Source organism: Phyllosticta citriasiana (assembly GCF_038021145.1).
Source record: "Phyllosticta citriasiana strain CBS 120426 chromosome Unknown IWZ02scaffold_3, whole genome shotgun sequence".
Lineage (NCBI taxonomy): Eukaryota > Fungi > Ascomycota > Dothideomycetes > Botryosphaeriales > Phyllostictaceae > Phyllosticta > Phyllosticta citriasiana.
In genome coordinates, this window is record NW_027117280.1 from 1,570,801 (window position 1) to 1,587,202 (window position 16,402).

Below are 16,402 nucleotides of genomic sequence, written 5' to 3' on the forward strand. Positions count from 1 at the left end.
GCACAGCTCGAAACACGATTACGGAGACCGAACTGCTTGGTCCTCGCGGTGGCGATGCCCCAAGTGAGCCGCTAAGCCCAGCCAGGACACGCCCGGCTCCTGCCGCCGCTGGAGCGCCCCAGCTGAAGAAGATTGAGAGTGAGGGCGAGCGGGAGCACCAACAAAAGCAGAGCAACCGACGGAGCCGCTTATTCTTTGGTCGCGCCAAGGCACCGCTGACGGGCGTGGCCGAGGCGTTTGGCGGCTTGGTTGTTTGAGATCCAGGCTTGCATAATGTGTGCAGCTGGATTGCCTGGGCTCACTCTGCGAAGGTCACCAACCTGCGCTCCCACACGCACGCCGGTTTCCAAGTCTAGTCATGGCGTCACCCGCATCGGAGCGTCTCGGCATTTTAGGACTTAGCAGCAACAGTTACGCATCACCTCACATCAACACCATTGGGGGCGAATCGGCCACAAACCGCAGAGACAAAACAGGCCGTGAAACATGGACGCCGAGGCTGAGCTTATCTCAGATCCATCAACATGGCTCACCCGCAGCCGCAACCACGGACGGTCGATCCAAAGGGTGGAAACACAATCATTCAGCACATGAACGCATTGTACTTCTCAAAATACCGCAACGGCTGATGAATGGATGGCTGCATCGCAAAATTAAAATCATGGCAGCAGGAGGGGGCGGGCGAGAGGCTACATTTCAGCAGTGGCTTCACTCTTTGCCTGTGGCTGACTGGATGGACTTCACCTGCCTGCCTGCCTGCCTGCCTGCCCGCCCGGCGTTTGGATGATACCCCAACAGAGGACTCGACGTGTGTCGCCAGTGCCTCTTCTTCTTCTTCTTCTTCTTCTTCTTCTTCTTCTGCTGCTGCTGCTGCTTCTTTGTTTCGTTTTCTGCAGCGTTTACCATACGTCGTTTTGGAGCACGAGTCTAGTCGAATTCCCTTTGTCCCTCGATCCATGTACATTCATCATGCCTGGAGCGTTTGAGCAATGGCCTAATCGAGACGAAATCACGCATAGTTATAGATGGGACGACGACGACCAGAAATGAAAGAAGACGCACACGAGTTTCCTTGGTCCTCTCACACATGGCTGTCCACCCACCCATCTCTAGAGGGTTCTCTGTCTGCTGAATCGTAGCTAGGGCTGTTCTAACCATGTCGAGACAAACGCGGGGAGCGAGCCGGACCCACTCGCTGGGCTGGGGCTGGGGCTGGCTGGCTGGCTCGGCCAAGCTCCAAGAGGGAGGCAGGAATCAAGTAATGAAGGCCAACGGCATCCTCCGCCCACATCGTCTCGACCTCGCCGTTCCTTCAATGGCTCATCTCCTGTCTTGTCAGCGACTGTCACCTCGTCAGGGCGTCGAAACCCCAAAACAAGCGCGACGCTTCGTTTCTCATTTTTCATTTCTTCCATGGACGGGAATCCAGCAGCCATTACATAGCACCCCCCCTCCCCCCCTATCAGCATCCACCGCCATGTGTGTTGTAATCAGCCCCCACAGCAACCCCCTCTCTCATCAAGCGAACCAACCACCACGAGACCCCACTGCCGCGCCGAGCCCCACTCTGCTCTGGCGCAGTGCCGCATCTAGTCTGCCCTGTCTACATGTCACCAAACAAGCAGGCAAGCGACCAACCAACAAACTAACCAACCAGGATAGCAAAAAAGCAACAAGCGCTCCGTGAGCGATCCACCACCAAAGCTTTCCTCCTCCTCCTCCCCCGGCTGACTGTCGGTCCTGTCTGTTTTTCATATGCGTGCACCCACGGCGACATGTCTAGCTACGGCGGCAATCCGCCACTGCGCAGTGGCAGACTTGTTTCGAGCTGCTGTCGTGCTCATGTTAGCTTTTTTCGCGCGCCCATCAGCCTGCGAGGCGTGTCGTATCGCATGGCGTGGCATGGCATTGCAATGCGGCGTCGGGCCAGTGAGCGGGCGGGCGGGCGTCGTGTGAGCGTGAGCGTTGGTCTCGCGCATGTCTCCAGTGCGCACCCACGAGGTGTCGAGCCATGACACCGCTGCCTACCACCCACCACAAGCATCGACTCGTTCAAAACAATGCATGAGTCCGGCATTCCGCAGCAGCGACAAGGCGACGGGGATCGGCTACTTGGCTGCATCGTCGTTGTCGTCTCGTCTCGTCTCGTCTCGTCGCGGGGCGTGGCGTGAGCACCTTCCTTCTCCTCCTCCTGCACCAAGTACGAACGCATGTACTTTATGCTGCGGCTGCATCCATTATTACTTTCGTTCTCACAACCCCCTTCGATCGCTCCGCCCCTCTCTGGGCTTGACTGACTACATTGGCTGGGCGCGTCCGTTGGTCTGGGCAACGACCGATCGACACGGACCCGACCGAGCGTCCCTCTTTGTGCGACGTCGACTGCCGCGTCTCCAATCTGGAATGTCGAGGTTCCGAATCCGAAAGCAGCTCTGAGGATAGCCTGAACTGGCCAGATGATGGACTTTGCTTGCGCGCTGCCCTCGTCGAGTCAGTCTGGTTGTTTGGATCTGCATGGCCAACATCCGCGTAGAGCGACTGGCAGAGAGCGGTCGATGGATGACATGGATGGTGACGGTTGCGAGAGGGGATGCTAGAGGTAAGGAAGGTACATGCGCGGTGCTGCTGCGCAGAGGAAGAGCAGGCGGGTTGGTAGGTGGGCCCGTTGTGCAGTTACACAGACGACTTTCCTCCTCATTCTCCGCTTTCCCTGTTGTCCTCTTTCTTCTTTTTCTCTCCCGTCATCTCCAAGAGCATCATGCATGGTGCATGAGGTCTCTCCCTCCTGAATCCATGTCAAGAAGACGGAACAGAAGGAAAGTGAGAGGTGATGAAAAAGAAAAATGATGCTTGCAAGAATCGCAACAATCACAACTCCCTCCTCCAGTAATCCATCCATCTATGCAACCGCCTCACAAATCAACTTGCCCACCACAGCCATCAAGCGTGGCATCAACAGCACGCATCTCGTTCGTTCGTTCGCTCACTCGCGTTGCGTCTCCATGCCACACGTGCGTCGAACGACCTGAGTTGGTCCGCTAGACACCATTCACGCCAGGAACCAAAAGAAAAGGAAAGAAAAAAAAAAAAAAATTTTCCCCCAGTCAGTGAATCCGCCCGATTCGATCCGACTCGGCTCGATCTGACTCGACACCCTCCTCTGGCTCCACCAAACAACCGCTCGTTTAGCCAGCCAGCCAGCCAGCCAGCCAGCCCATGCCACTAGGCAGGAAGGAGTGTTACTACGCCCTCTTCTTCCCTAGTGCCCGTGCGCCCCCTCCCGAAATAAACAACAGACGCACTCCCATTACTACTAGGAGTAGAAGTATGGGCATTCAGCCAGCCATCCAGCCAACCAGCCAACAGAGCCGCTACCTTTGCCACCGCCCATGAGCCAACGACCGCCATGCAGTGTGAAGTCGCCGCCGCCGCCGCCGTCCTTCTCGAAAGATGATGATCGTTGTTCTGGAGATGAAGGAAGGCGTGGGTGGATGTGGATTGCATCCGCTGGCTGGTAAGCAGGTAGAAACATTACACACTTTCTTGACATGGATGGCTGGCTGGCTGGCATATCTATCTACGCTGTAACAGAGGGAAACTGGATTAGATTGGATCGGGATAGATAGATCTGGAGGAGCTGGATTTGATGGTGGGAATAGATGGGTTGGTGTGGTGGTGGTGGTGAGAGCAGTACATGCGGAAGCTCAGCTCTGCCTGCTGCCCGTCTCTTTGCTTGGGTGATTTCCCTGGTACCTACCTACCTACCTACCTACCTACCTACCTACCTACCTACCTACCTACCTACATACCTATCTACCTGCCCATCCATCTGCCTACACGCTATGTATGCCTTACTATACTATACTGACCTTACCCATCGGATGGATGCTCTGCTTCCATAAATTCGGAATGCCTCGTTTAGAGCAGGTGAGAATGACGCAGAATAGAAACATGGTGAAGAAGCATTGCGATACCTAAGCTAACGTCAGAAAAAGAGACCGCTACTCCATCGAAATCCAACTACCCATTGAACAGCGATCCGCCCGTTCCCTCCGCCCATCTCTCTTCCTCCTCCCCACAGTCAAATCTACTATTCCCACGTCCATCGTGCCCACCGCTTCATCGCCATCCCAAACGCCATCATGACCGGTGCCACCGCCACAACAAAAAGTAGGCCCATCCAAAACAAGTTCCTCTTTCTCCACTTCCCCTGCTTCTCCCTCGCTGCACGTCACAAAGTCGTTCTCTGCAGACCCAGAGCTCGTCTCCCACCACGGCTTGGCCTGGCGCTTTGGCGAGCGGATGGGCTGATCTTCCAGGCTGAGACGAAGACGAGAGGACTGTGATGGTGAACTGTTGTCGACTTCGGTATCCCCCTCCACGTCACACTCCTTCCCGTTTGCAGTCGGTGACGTTGCATCGGCGACTGCAAGCTCGCCCGCATCAACAACATCATCAAGACGAGGAGCAGAAAAAGCCTCAGATTCCAGACTCGACGTGCGACTCGGCACATGATTGTCGATGTCGAGTTGCGGCTTTGACGCTGCATCCGCAGTCGTTGGCCCAGCAGCGGCAAGACGCACGACATCGACGCAACGAAGCAGCGAGCAAGGGAAAGACGTCACCTCGACAGCGATGGCCGCAGCAGCAGTGCCGGGCGAGCTGCCGCACGACGACGCCAACGCAAAGTCAGGACCCACATCATCGACATCGGTACTGCTGCCATCGTCGTTGTTGTCGTCGTCGTCTGCGTTGACGACACTGCTCGTGCCAGTGCAGTCGCAAGATGCAGACGAAGTCGAGACTTCGTGGTTCTCATAGTCACCGCCACAGCCATCCACAGAAGGAGAACCAGAAGAAGAAGTTTGAGCAGCGTTTGTGGCGTTCATAGGTCCCACACGCGGAGCCGACGGACTCGAAGTGGCGGAACGGCCGCGCGATGCCTGTGGCGCTGGATCCGGCTCTGGCGGTGCAAACGCATCTGGATCCAGGCGCGGTCTGCGGCCACCTCCCCTCATCAAGGCCGTCGTGGCGGTTGAGTCTCTGGCACTGGTGGCGTCTGGCGCAACGCGAGTCGCAGCAGCGGCAGGAAAAGGATTGGTGGTAGTCTCGACGTCCACAACGATGTTTGTGATTGCGCCACCAGGAGGAGGAGGAGGAGGAGGAGTGTCTGGACTGCTGTTCAAACATGTTTCCATGGGACCACCAAGGCTACCAAAATTGCTCCTTTGCGGTCCGGAACAACGGTCGACGCCCGCGGCGGTGCCTGGCTTGCCCCCTTCCGTCGCAGCGGTCAGACGAGGCGGAATATGGACGTTGATTCTGGTATCGTTCGTAATCCGCTGTAATGGCTGGATCTGCTGCTGCTGCTGTTGTTGTGTTGAGAAAGCAGAGAATTGCTTTGATTCCGAGGGATTGGCAACGTCGACTGTTTCTTTGAGGGACGAGCGAGATGGCGCCACAGAGCAGAGTGTTTCGGAGCTACCCCATGAAGTGCCACATGACGAGGCGATGCGAAGCATATCATTTTCTGCTCTCTCGAGTTCGTATTTATCTTTGCTCCTCACCCGGGCATTGAGAGTGGGCCGCGAGTTCGCTGCCGGAGTGCTCCTCAGCGGAGAGCTTTGAGCCTGGTGTCTTAGAATATCAGGAAGACTTGTGGGCCTGGGAATCGGAGCCAGCTTCGAAGACTCCTGCGTAGTTCTCACCATTTCTATAGATTCTACTCGTGATCTTATTTCATGTGCACGCGGCGTACACTTCACTCCCTTGCGACCAGAAGCCTCAGGAATGTCCATCGTGGAAGGAGCACAAGGCATGTCGTGACAGTACCGTCTGTGTTGTTGATTGCGCGTATCTTCAGTCGTGCCTTCTCCGCTTCCATCGCCTTGTGAGATACGATAGTAAGAGCCTTCTGCAGATTCATACTTCTGGGATTTCCCGGGGGCCAAGGCAGCGTCCATCGGTGGATCAACTCCAGGAGAACTTCCAATCATGCCCTTATTTCTCGACGCAAACTCCTGTTGGCCAGCTCTCCTGCCTTTATCTGTTCGGTCCACCTCACTCTGACCGACGCGTCCACAAGGTCGCTCTGTAGTCCGTTGCTCCCGCGACGCTTGATCGCCTAAAAGGCTCGGAGACCCCTGACTGGAAGCCGAATCCAGACAGCTACTGCTGCGATTGGGAGGCGTCTTCGCAGTGAGGGACGAGTAAGGTGTGCCAAGGGTCATATATTTTGTGCCTTTCTTCCGGTCGAACAGCCGTCGGATGAAGTCTTTGGATCTAGCTCTTTTAAAGTGTCAGTGTCGTGGACAAGATTGGTGAGCGAGACGAGGTACGAGCTTACACTGGCGAGCGCGGTGAGCCGCCGCCGCCGCGAAAGCGTGGAATACTTCTCTGGAGAGGTACCCGATGCCTTTTCGCAGTGTTGTGATCAATGGTCCTCGCATGGTGGTCGGATTCGGGTACAGCGATCTCGCCTACTGACCCCTTGTCCTTTGAAGAAGCAGCAGGAGCAGCAGTATCAGCCTTCCCATTACCGCGCGTGGAATCCGTCGACATGTGCGCCGCCTCCTCGATGGCGTAGTCATGCTTTATGTCCGCCTTGGGCTCAGACGTCGCCAACTCGCTTTTGCGGTAGACCTTGTCGTCTTCCACTGACGGGGGAGGAGAATTATTCTGGGCATTATCGGCTGAAGGCGCAGAATTCTGTTGCATAATGAATAAATGATAGTCCGTCGGAAGAGACTCGACTTGATGGATTGCGAGTGAGCGCCAAACCTGTGTTTGTGACTTGTGTTCGAGTCGGAGAGAGCAGGTGGGACATGGAGGCTGTTGCAGTGATGATTGACGCAACTGCCACCGTTGCACTTCCCCATGTTCGCGCCTCTGCCTTGTGCCTTATGATTGCTCTGTAGACTTCCTGCCGTTGTGATGATGACATGCTGGAAGGCGTGGGGTAGCCCTTCCGAGCAGCTGAATAAGTTCTTTTTGCAGGATCGTGAAGTGAGTAAGAAAACTGCCTGTGTGCAGATGTTGCCGAATTGTGAGTCGTCCCCAAGCTCGAAGAAAACACAATCTTGAGTGCGCAACTCGAAAGTCTGTATCATTGGGGCGAAGTAACGACAAACGCGGCGAAGAGGGAGGTTTGGCTCTGTCTCGACACCAACGTAAAGAAAAGACCCTACACTGGAAAAGAACCCAAAAAAGACCTGAATGCTCATCAAGTAGCACCTTATCTTTCCTGCTCACTCATCCATCGCTCCCCAGCGGCTGCCGGTACGCGTAGGTGCCAATCCAATCATACGTGAACGTCAAAGATACTGCCCAGGCGTCTCAATAGCATCGGGAACAAGCGAGCTGAGCAAAGCTGAAACATAGGTGCGATGAAACGCAGGGCTGTACAGGTGCCCTCCTTGGCGGGACGGGACGGACGGGACGGGAGCGTGCAGGGAATGGTAGGGCGATCATCGGGAGGGAAAGCCGGGGTGTAGGGGAATGGGGCGCGAGGCCAAAGTGGAGGAGAAGGGACGGGCGTGATGGGGGACAAATAGGGGGCTGACAAGAACGTGAGGGGAGGCGGACGCATAAGGTCAGGGGGAATGGAGAGACGCTGGCCGATATAATATGCTTCCCTCCATTTGTATTGTGTCAGCTCTATCGAGTAAAGACCGTACCAGACTCCAACTGCATCATCTCAAGCGCCTGAGAACCTTTTCCATACCTTCTCTTTGAGGACTTACCTCGCTTCTTCATATTGGAAATCCTGCACAGTCCTTTTCAACCCCCACTCAACCCCAAACCCCAGACGACAACGCGTCATCCACATCCATCACGACCCGCTCTCCCCAGGGCCCCGCCGGTTCCCGCCGCACCATGTGCATCTTGGCCTCGACGCGCCCACTCCCCACGTCGCCTCTGCGCCAATCGCTCAACCCCGCTCCGCCAATCAATCAGGTCATCAACCACGCAATCAACATGCAGTCCGCCCGCGAAGCTTTTCTCTCTCCAAGCAGAAGATCGGCACGCATGCGTGGCCGAGATGCGCCCCCATCCTACCAAGCAAGCCCTAGTGCCCAGCACAGTCTAGCCAAGGCTTCGACCACGCATCGTTTTCGAAGGCAGAAATCGTACGGCGTTGGAGATTACAATTGCGATAGGCTCGTGCTCGATTGCAATCGAAATGGCGGAGAACCATGATGACAACGGATGAAGCAGCTGGCGTAATTGGACGGGAGGGAAGATAGACGCAACTCTTTCCGCGACACGGGGCTGCTCATCGGACGGCGGACGTTCTGGGTCCGCTCTAGGCTGGATGGCCGTCTGTCTGTGTGATGTGAGGTCAAGCATGGTGGTGCGGCTGCTCCGGTTGAACAGATTAAGCTGGACAAGATCAAGTCTCCGCTCGGGTTGCGAACACGAGAGAGAGAACGGAAGAGATAGGCACGGCCAGGCGCGCGATAAGCCAAGCAGTCTTGCTGGATATATGGCAGGCTGTCGATATTCCGATTGGAAGCAGAGCATTGATAAGATTGTAGTGCGATATACCATATCTTTTGAGTGGCCGGCGCAAGAGCGCTATAGTCGATCTATTGGAGGAACAGCGCAGCTACCGGGTTTGAACGAAATCTATTCGCACGATATGATGCTTGTACTAGCATCACTGCCCGAATCTTCTGCGATTCTATTCGCCTGGAAGCTGCGTTGTGTTTTTGCCTTGGCGCAACTCCAAAGTGTGGAGTTTTCGAAAGATGCGATGAGTCCCGTGGAAGGTTCAAGGCGCTTTCGTGAGAGAACTCTTTCTCCTGCGTCCGCCGAAGGCACCCGAAGTTTCAATGACGCACTGCAAGGCTTTGCGCGCGCGCTTTTCGCCGCGTTCGAAGGTGCCGTTGAAGTAGGCAGGCAGGATGCGGTGGGAATCTGTAGATGCCGAATCAGTAAACCTTTCGAGTTTCGAGCTTTTGGAAACGTACTGGCGTGGTCGTCTGCAAACTCGACGCCTTCTCCTCCTCTTCGCACAGTTTCCCGCACAGCTTCTTCCAGCAGACCGAGTCCGACTCCTGTTCCTCTGTACTTGAGCAACACTGTCCAAGCTTTTACCACGCCCTTGCCTTTGCGCCTCCTCTGCGCGCGATTGCCCTGCATGTTCGGCCCCGCCCAACCCAACACTAGTACGCCAATCATGCGCTCGCCAAACTTGGTTACAATGAGGGAATCCGCGTCGTCCAAGAAGCTCCAATTGATCTGCTCCGCCAGAGAAATGTAACGGCCAGTGATAAGCCGCACCGCAACGAGCAGCGCCATGGTGACGCCCGCTCCCGTTGTTAGCAGCCGTGGCCAGTCTCCGTCGGTGCGCCAGACAAAGTGCGATACCACTGCCAGCAGGCCCACGTACGCTGCCAGCATTGTCGGGTGCGACAGCAGCGCCCACGACGCCGCCTGCCGCTGTTGCGCTACGCTGTCCGCAACCAATTTCAGGGCGGCAATCTTGTCGTCCTCAGTCGTTGCGGTTGTCGTCACCAGCTCCGGTACGCCCGCCAGAGGGTCCTCGGATCCATCGACGGCAGTCGACAGGCGGGCTTCCGCTGGAGCTATGGGCGATGAAGGAGGCTGCCCCCGTGCTGCGATTGGTTTGGACGCGTGTGCGGGTGACAACGAGTCTGGTGGGACTGACTCGTTGGTCTCGTCTGGGGCCATTGTGACGGCCGAGGACAGCGGCGAGGGCGGCGGAAGATGGGAGCCGTGGAGATCGTGATTGCTTCCCCTAAGAGGCGAAGGAGTCGACATAGGTGAGGGCAAAGGCGACTCGGAGTCGGGGAGAGTCAGGTTGGCAGAGAGAGACGTGAGAAAGGCTGTTGCGGGTTATCAGCGCTGTGTCTTCAAATTTGGGCGTCTTCCAAACGACGAGCCAAGCAGTCCAAGAGGACAGAGTTTTCAATTGCTCCACAACTCACCGGCAGCGGTCTTGGACCCCGGAATGGACGAAATCCTCCTGTGCTCGCCAAAGGACAGCGGTTGCGAGGCCGGGTGGGGCGCCTGGGAATGGTCGGGGTGGTTGAGGGCGTGGATGGAATTTTTGAGCGTGTTGATGGGAACTACATGGCGAGCGACCATGATGGCGGCTATTTGAAGGGAGAAAATGGCTTGAGGAGCTGGGGGCGGGAGCTTCGCAGGACAGATCGGGGGAAGGGCTGGCGTTTTGAGGCCGCAAAACGTGCCGCGATAATTGGCCGCCGATAAAGCGTTCTGGCAGCCGTGGATCGCGTGACCGAGGCCATGACGGACAGCAACTCGATTGCCTCTGCGGCGCGCGCGCTTGGGCTGATGGCGACGACGAGCGGCGTGGGACGTTGCAGGACGAACTCGTGAGAAATGAATACCTAGCGCCCAACCAACGACGAAACCCGTGACGTCGTGTCTCGTACGCGGCTAAATGGAATGGACGTGGTACGGTTCCTTACGGTAGCTAATTTCCGCCTCGGTCCAACCTCCATTGTGAATGAAGCTCTATATTTCTAACCAACGGAACGCGCGCGCGCTGCAAAAGCTCTATCCCCGTCCGCTGCCGGCCAATGCCATAGGTACGATACGATACGATACCACTCATCCAGTCCCAAGTCCCGGCGCCTCCATCCAAGAAACGAAACAAAACGAAACGAAACGCCCGCCAAAAATGTCTGCGCGCATCTATGTACAGCTATACGTGACTTCGACTACTTCTTACTCGGCGCCGCCGCCGCCGCCGTCTGAGCGTTTCCTGGCTCCAGCGTGTGCGTGTGGTTGTCGGCGCTGACCACCCGCCCACCTTCGAGCTGCTGACAGACGGGTGTGTTCTTGACCCACTTGTCCTCGAGAATCTCCTCCAACGTCGCGCGTCTCTTGGGGTCAATTTCCAGCATCCTTCCGATAATGTGCCTGCTCTCCCTAGGAAGCAGTCGCAAAAGTCGCCACGGACCTTTGATCGTCTGCTGCACCTGCGGGGCTGTTGTCGTGTCTGCTCCTCCTGAGGCCTTGGCGGATGCCAAGGCATGCCCTGACGTAGCCGGACGGTCGCGCCCGTTTGCGTGATTTGCTTCTCCGTCCTTGTGATGCTCCTGAGGTTCGCTGACGTCCTTGGGGTCGACATGGCTCGTGTGCCGGCTCACAGGCTCGCTTTCGATGCCCCTCTTGTTTGCATGTCCATTCTCGTGCTCTTTGAGGTCAACAACGCTCTTGGAACTGCTTTGGACGTCAGACTTTCGCGACGTGTGTTGCGGCCAATCATTGGTATTTGGCGGAGAAGCAAAGAGCTTGAACGAATTGTCCGACGTTCGCGGTGCCTTCCAGGGGAACCTTCGGAGAGTCATGCAGCAAAAGATGATGGCAATTGACCAAATATCAGTAGGTTGCGGATCATACTTTTGCAAGTCGTACACCTCTGGTGCGAGATAGGGATCCGAGCCAACAATGCCTGCACGAGCCTTTGTTAATCAACTGACGCAGCCCGGAACCCACACTGACTTACCGCTTGCAAGGACAATGTCGTTTTCGAAGGGATACCGGAAGACTGCGGCACTGCCAAAGTCGATAATCTTCATAATCCCATGCTCGTTGACCACCACATTGTCCAACTTGAGGTCTCGATGCGCCAGTCCCATGCTGTGCAAGTATGTAACACCATTGAGAATCTGCAGCGTGCAGCACGCCACCTCTTCCCTGCTCATTTTGCCCGTCATTACAATGGCAAAGAGATCGTACGGCGCGTACTCCATGACCACAAACCAGGCGTCCTTTTCGCGCACCAGGTCCATGGTCTCGATGATGTTTCCATGATGCAGCGTCGAGCCAATGCAGAATTCTCCCGTGAGCTTCTTGGTATACTCTTTTTCAGTCTCGTACGAGTGTCGTGCCCGGAACTGCTTGACCGCAAACACGACGCCGTCGGTGTTTCTCTTGATGATTCGGACTGATCCACCGGCACCGGAGCCAAGCACCTTGCCAAATTTTCCGTATCTGGCTTCCAGGCCGTGATCGTCGGCAAAAGGTATGGCAACTGAGCCGGGTCTCGAGGGCGGCGTGCGCGTGCCGGACTTTTTCCTGTCGCCGGCCGGCGACGAAGGCCTGCTCTTGTCCTTGTGTTTGTGTCCAATCTTGAAGAAGCGCTTCAGTTCAGACATGGAACCATGTTTCCGCTCCAGCTCTTCCCCCGCCTCTTTGCGGCTGTCTCCATGGTCACTCTTTTTGCCGTGGTGGTGGTGGTGGTGGGATCCGAACAAGGTGTGGCGCTTTTCATCTGCAGGCTTTGCTTCTGCGCCGTTGCCGCGGGATCGAGGCAATGGAGAAGTGGTCGACCGGTTGCGTGGATCTCTTGAGCTAAAGATGAAGCGAGGGTCGAGCGAGTGCCTGTCGACTTTTTGGGGAGGGCGCTTGCTGCGGGCGTATGGGTCGTCGATTTCTCCACGGGGCGAGTGCATGGGCTTGATGAATGGTTGAGGCGATGCGGGTGCGGCAGGTTCGCCCGGAGTGCTGGTTCCAGAGGCCGAGGGGCTTACATCCTTTGAGCTGGGCAATGAGTCGCCTGTCGGACCGAGAGTAAATCTGGGCGGCTCTCGAGGCTGGCTAGTGATCCCTGTGGTGTCTGACGTCGATTTTGCCTTTTTGTGGTCTGGGGCAGGGACCGCTACTTGAAGGGGCTTCTTCTTGTCCTCCTCGGTGGTGGATAAAGAAGTGGGCGGCGTGTCATGGGGCGGGGACAACTCCGGGGTCACAACGCTCGAGTCTTGGGAATGACGGTTTGAGGCAGTCGATTTGTCTCGCGATTGCGTAGCCGCAGGAGTCAAGGGAGGCGAGTGCATGGCAGAGGTTGGCGGAGAGGGTCTGGGGGATGCTACGGCGGAGTATGTCATGGGAGTTCTCGACCCAGACGAGGGCGAGGGCGCCTGCAAGTATGGGTCAGCATGTGATTCGATACCGGACTTGGGAAGCGTACTCGTGAGGCTGGAAGCGAGACAGGCTCATAGGAAAAGTGCTCCAGGGTCTTTGGCTGCAGTTTTGTGTTTTGCAGCGAGCGCGAGAGGGAGGATAGGTCTTGTTGTGAGTGGGAGCCAGGATGATCACTAGGCTTTCCTTGTTCGCCCGTCAGCATCTCCACCTGGCGCAAGGCGTCCTCTGGCTCGATTTCCTCATTGTGCGAGGCAAAGCGGACGCCCTGGTGGGCAGCATCGTCGCCCTTTTCTAATTTGGACATGTTGAGCGGAAGCCCAAGCGCCAAATTCAATTAAAGACAATGCCGCACGGTCACAGGGAACGGCAGGTTAAGCGAAGGATTCCAAGGAAAAGAAATCTTTGAGGTACGCACGCCAGGGAGAAGGGGCGTGGGACAGCGTGGGACAAGTTGATGAATCGTGGGGATGGAGTCGAGATGGCGGGCATGCGGCAGAGGGACAAGCGCGGGAGCAGTGCCGAGGGTCGGAGCGGTGTTGGTGAGATACCGGGATCAAAGACACGAGGGCGCAGATGCTAAGGCCGGATGGAAAAGAGGGAGAAAGGGGACTGGACGAAAGAATGAGAGAAGCAGAGGTCCGGTCAGAGCAACGGGCGAGCGGTCGGGCGCGTCATAGGTAGGTGAGAGGTTGGTAGGGCGGACCTATGCCGGGCGGCGGAAGAAAGATGCCGGCAGGTCCAGGTCCAGGTCCAGGTCCAGGTCCAGGTCCAGTCAGAGATGCGATGGATGAGGAGCGATGTGATGGGTAGGGAAGCCGAGAGGCCGAGGCCAGCCGGTGAGCGGACAGAGTCAAGGTGCAGCAGAGTGGGTTTGGCTGAGGTCACAGACGGATGTAGTGGGCGAAGTCGAGGTGGTGGGCGGTGGGCGGTGGGGTGGGGGGAGGAAACAAGCAGCAAGAGTCAGAAACTGCACGTCTGACAGCCCAAATGACAGCCGAACCCACGCACCTGGTCCTTGTTACCTACATGTAGGTATGCACCCGCCGCCGCCGCCGCCGCCGCCCTACCCGCATCATCACCACCACCACCACCTCAAACCGCTACTGCCCACGCTACTCCTCCTCACCTCCCTCACTCCACTCTCTTGACGAACATCCCTCGCCCGCTCCCCCACGCCGTCAACCCCATCGTCGCCCATCGTCTGATTTCCATTTCCCCCCGCCGCCATGTTCAACTGGGCCAAGCAGCAGTCAGTCTAGATTCCCCGCCAACCGCGCCTATGGTTTTTGCTCACTCGATTCAGGCTGGCCAACGTCGCCGGCACCCAGGAGCCCATCTACGGCCCCGAGGCCATCCAGCCCGTCACCAAGCAAGCCCAAGAAACCCCCTTCACCGAGCTCACCAAGGCCGACTTGAAGTGGCGCGCCCTCGACTACACCAACGTCGAAACCCAAACCTTCTACATAACCGCTGACAATGGCATCATCGGCATGGCCCAAGTCATCTACAGCAATGTAGCGTGAGCACAAACACTTGGTCGGGGCTGGTGCAAGTAAAAAAAAACTGGCTAACCGTCCTCTGCGACAGCGGCCTGCGCACCACCTGCCAATTTAGCTCCAAAATCTTCTACCAAGACGGCAAAACGCCGCATCTGTGGTCAACCGACCAACTCAGCAACACTCGCTTCGGCGAGGGCAACTACAACTTTTACGCCGACAACTGCTCCCTCGAGCTGTCCGAAGATGGCAGCTCGTACACAATCAAGTCGTCGACCAACAAGCAGAGCATCGTGAACCTCAAGTTCACCAGGACGGCTCCCGGCTTCGTCGTGGGCAAGGACGGCACCAGCTACTTTGGAACCGACCCCGCGAAGCCGTGGGGCTCCATGCGCCACGCTTTCTGGCCCCGCTGCAAGGTCGAGGGCAGCGTCCTGACCAAGACCGGCGAGATTGACTTTACTGGCCGTGGCATGTTTGTGCATGCTTTGCAGGGCATGAAGCCGCACCACGCAGGTACGCCTGACCTCTCACCACCCACACTATGCTCTCCTGGCCTCGTGGACGCACCTACTGACGGTATTCTCCATAGCGGCGCGCTGGAACTTTGTCGACTTCCAGTCCCCCACGTACTCGGCCGTCATGATGGAATTCACCACGCCCCCCTCGTACGGCACTACGACGGTCAATGTGTCGGCGATCGCCACCGACGACAAACTCATCGCAGCCAACGTCAATGGCACCGCCGCGCACACCGAGAAGAAGCAAGACTCGGAGAATGACTGGCCCGAGCCTGTCTCTGCGGCTTTTACGTGGAATGGCAAGACGGTCGATGGACAACAAGACTTGCACGCCGAACTGAGTGGCTCGCTCGGCCCCCGGACAGACCGGGTTGACGTCATGGCCGAGGTGCCGGGATTCATCAAGACCATTGTCGCCAGTGCCGCAGGCACCAAGCCCTACATCTACCAATACACTCCCAAGCTGCCCATCAAGATCAAGATTGGAGGCGAGGAGAAGGTGGAGGAAGGCACCCTCTTCACCGAGGCAACCTTCATCTCGGAGTAGAGCAGCTCAGGAGAGCCACGCATGGTCGTGGACTGGCTAGTCCTGTGTTGTGGTCGTTTCTTCCTGTCACACTGTTTGGCGCATGTCTCTTTTCGGTACCGCACAGCACTAATCAGGGAGCTTGACGGACGGTGAAGCAATTTTCGCCGCCCGTCTCTCTCGTGTCATGACTGAATTGGAAACACGATCAATTGGATTTTTTTTCGCGGCTGGACATGATTCTTTCCGTCCATGTGAAAACACTGCGATTGAAAATAGCTTCGGCCTGAAAGCAGAGCCAAAGGGCTGGACTGGTTCCGCGCTGGTCTTCTGCCTTTAATGACATCTCCTGCGGCTGCATTGGCAGCAGCGCCACGTCTCCTGTCTTCTCCCATCAGTCCCTGCTTACTCGGGCTTCACTCGGGGGAAAATCCAAGCATCAGTCCATGCCAGTGTCTCCGCCTGGCCGCGCCACCACGTCTCGCGCTCCCATGCCATCACCTTTTTTTTTTTTTTTTTTTTTTCTTTTTTTCAACGCCTAGCCAGCAGACCCGAAAAGCCATGGCGAAGATGAGAAGACGAGGAGAAGAAGTTCGAGTAAGCCGGTGAGAAAAAAAGAAAAAAATCCAATTTACTTGATTGACAGAAGCCCGGATTTGTTCTTTCTTTCTTTCTTTCTTTCTTTCCCTAGCGACTGGAGATTGAATTTCCCCCCACTACTGCGACCATGATGACGCCTCGTGCGATGGACGCGTTTGGGTGTGTGTGTGTGTGTGTGTGTGTGTGTGTGTGTGTGTGTGTAGACTGACTGGCAGACAGCCAGATAGCGAGGAAGGCTGGGGAAGAGAGCAGTAATGCTATCGAGCCCATTTGCGAGCGAGCGCGTGATGATGCTCCGATAACCCTTCCATCTCTCTTCTATTGGTCTGCCCAAGATA

General features: G+C 56.6%; 6 protein-coding genes across 6 annotated transcripts; 1 reads left to right on the forward strand and 5 right to left on the reverse strand.

Moving 5' to 3' along the window:
- Positions 1-1,462: 1,462 nt before the first annotated feature.
- On the reverse strand, positions 1,463-1,866 carry IWZ02DRAFT_186146 (uncharacterized protein). The gene has a single exon (XM_066762351.1). It carries the CDS (start codon positions 1,753-1,755, stop codon positions 1,519-1,521), a length of 237 nt encoding a protein of 78 aa, XP_066625394.1. The 5' UTR covers positions 1,756-1,866; the 3' UTR covers positions 1,463-1,518.
- Positions 1,764-2,873, reverse strand: IWZ02DRAFT_186132 (uncharacterized protein). The gene is made up of 2 exons (XM_066762350.1): positions 2,299-2,873; positions 1,764-2,228 (listed from the first exon to the last, which is right to left on the reverse strand). The coding sequence occupies exons 1-2, from the start codon at positions 2,523-2,525 to the stop codon at positions 1,841-1,843; spliced, it is 615 nt and encodes a 204-aa protein (XP_066625395.1). The 5' UTR covers positions 2,526-2,873; the 3' UTR covers positions 1,764-1,840.
- A 1,027-nt stretch (positions 2,874-3,900) lies between these two features.
- IWZ02DRAFT_186190 (uncharacterized protein) lies at positions 3,901-7,008 on the reverse strand. Its single transcript, XM_066762353.1, has 2 exons — positions 6,347-7,008; positions 3,901-6,288 (listed from the first exon to the last, which is right to left on the reverse strand). Exons 1-2 carry the CDS (start codon positions 6,715-6,717, stop codon positions 4,002-4,004), a joined length of 2,658 nt encoding a protein of 885 aa, XP_066625396.1. The 5' UTR covers positions 6,718-7,008; the 3' UTR covers positions 3,901-4,001.
- A 1,653-nt stretch (positions 7,009-8,661) lies between these two features.
- IWZ02DRAFT_186126 (uncharacterized protein) lies at positions 8,662-10,404 on the reverse strand. The gene is made up of 3 exons (XM_066762349.1): positions 9,954-10,404; positions 8,973-9,851; positions 8,662-8,919 (listed from the first exon to the last, which is right to left on the reverse strand). The coding sequence occupies exons 1-3, from the start codon at positions 10,111-10,113 to the stop codon at positions 8,774-8,776; spliced, it is 1,185 nt and encodes a 394-aa protein (XP_066625397.1). The 5' UTR covers positions 10,114-10,404; the 3' UTR covers positions 8,662-8,773.
- On the reverse strand, positions 10,384-13,462 carry IWZ02DRAFT_186149 (kinase domain-containing protein). The gene is made up of 3 exons (XM_066762352.1): positions 12,968-13,462; positions 11,504-12,917; positions 10,384-11,449 (listed from the first exon to the last, which is right to left on the reverse strand). The coding sequence occupies exons 1-3, from the start codon at positions 13,223-13,225 to the stop codon at positions 10,713-10,715; spliced, it is 2,409 nt and encodes an 802-aa protein (XP_066625398.1). The 5' UTR covers positions 13,226-13,462; the 3' UTR covers positions 10,384-10,712.
- Positions 13,463-13,959: 497 nt separating this feature from the next.
- On the forward strand, positions 13,960-15,887 carry IWZ02DRAFT_444809 (oxidative stress survival, Svf1-like protein). The gene is made up of 4 exons (XM_066767127.1): positions 13,960-14,170; positions 14,225-14,440; positions 14,509-14,933; positions 15,010-15,887. The coding sequence occupies exons 1-4, from the start codon at positions 14,148-14,150 to the stop codon at positions 15,483-15,485; spliced, it is 1,140 nt and encodes a 379-aa protein (XP_066625399.1). The 5' UTR covers positions 13,960-14,147; the 3' UTR covers positions 15,486-15,887.
- Positions 15,888-16,402: the final 515 nt, after the last annotated feature.

Bases quoted from the DNA above. Each gene is read 5' to 3' on its own strand.
- IWZ02DRAFT_186126 (XM_066762349.1), bottom strand. From the start codon at position 10,113: ATGGTCGCTCGCCATGTAGTTCCCATCAACACGCTCAAAAATTCCATC. The intron at 9,852-9,953 runs GTGAGTTGTGGA...AACCCGCAACAG, and splicing joins GGGGTCCAAGACCGCTGCCG to CCTTTCTCACGTCTCTCTCT. The intron at 8,920-8,972 runs GTACGTTTCCAA...CGGCATCTACAG, and splicing joins GTTTGCAGACGACCACGCCA to ATTCCCACCGCATCCTGCCT.
- IWZ02DRAFT_186149 (XM_066762352.1), bottom strand. From the start codon at position 13,225: ATGTCCAAATTAGAAAAGGGCGACGATGCTGCCCACCAGGGCGTCCGC. The intron at 12,918-12,967 runs GTACGCTTCCCA...CCATACTTGCAG, and splicing joins TCTCGCTTCCAGCCTCACGA to GCGCCCTCGCCCTCGTCTGG. The intron at 11,450-11,503 runs GTAAGTCAGTGT...AGGCTCGTGCAG, and splicing joins CGACATTGTCCTTGCAAGCG to GCATTGTTGGCTCGGATCCC.
- IWZ02DRAFT_186190 (XM_066762353.1), bottom strand. From the start codon at position 6,717: ATGCAACAGAATTCTGCGCCTTCAGCCGATAATGCCCAGAATAATTCT. The intron at 6,289-6,346 runs GTAAGCTCGTAC...ACACTTTAAAAG, and splicing joins GGCTCACCGCGCTCGCCAGT to AGCTAGATCCAAAGACTTCA.
- IWZ02DRAFT_444809 (XM_066767127.1), top strand. From the start codon at position 14,148: ATGTTCAACTGGGCCAAGCAGCA. The intron at 14,171-14,224 runs GTCAGTCTAGAT...CACTCGATTCAG, and splicing joins TTCAACTGGGCCAAGCAGCA to GCTGGCCAACGTCGCCGGCA. The intron at 14,934-15,009 runs GTACGCCTGACC...TATTCTCCATAG, and splicing joins CATGAAGCCGCACCACGCAG to CGGCGCGCTGGAACTTTGTC.
- IWZ02DRAFT_186132 (XM_066762350.1), bottom strand. From the start codon at position 2,525: ATGTTGGCCATGCAGATCCAAACAACCAGACTGACTCGACGAGGGCAG. The intron at 2,229-2,298 runs GTCAGTCAAGCC...TAATGGATGCAG, and splicing joins GGACGCGCCCAGCCAATGTA to CCGCAGCATAAAGTACATGC.
- IWZ02DRAFT_186146 (XM_066762351.1), bottom strand. From the start codon at position 1,755: ATGAAAAACAGACAGGACCGACAGTCAGCCGGGGGAGGAGGAGGAGGA.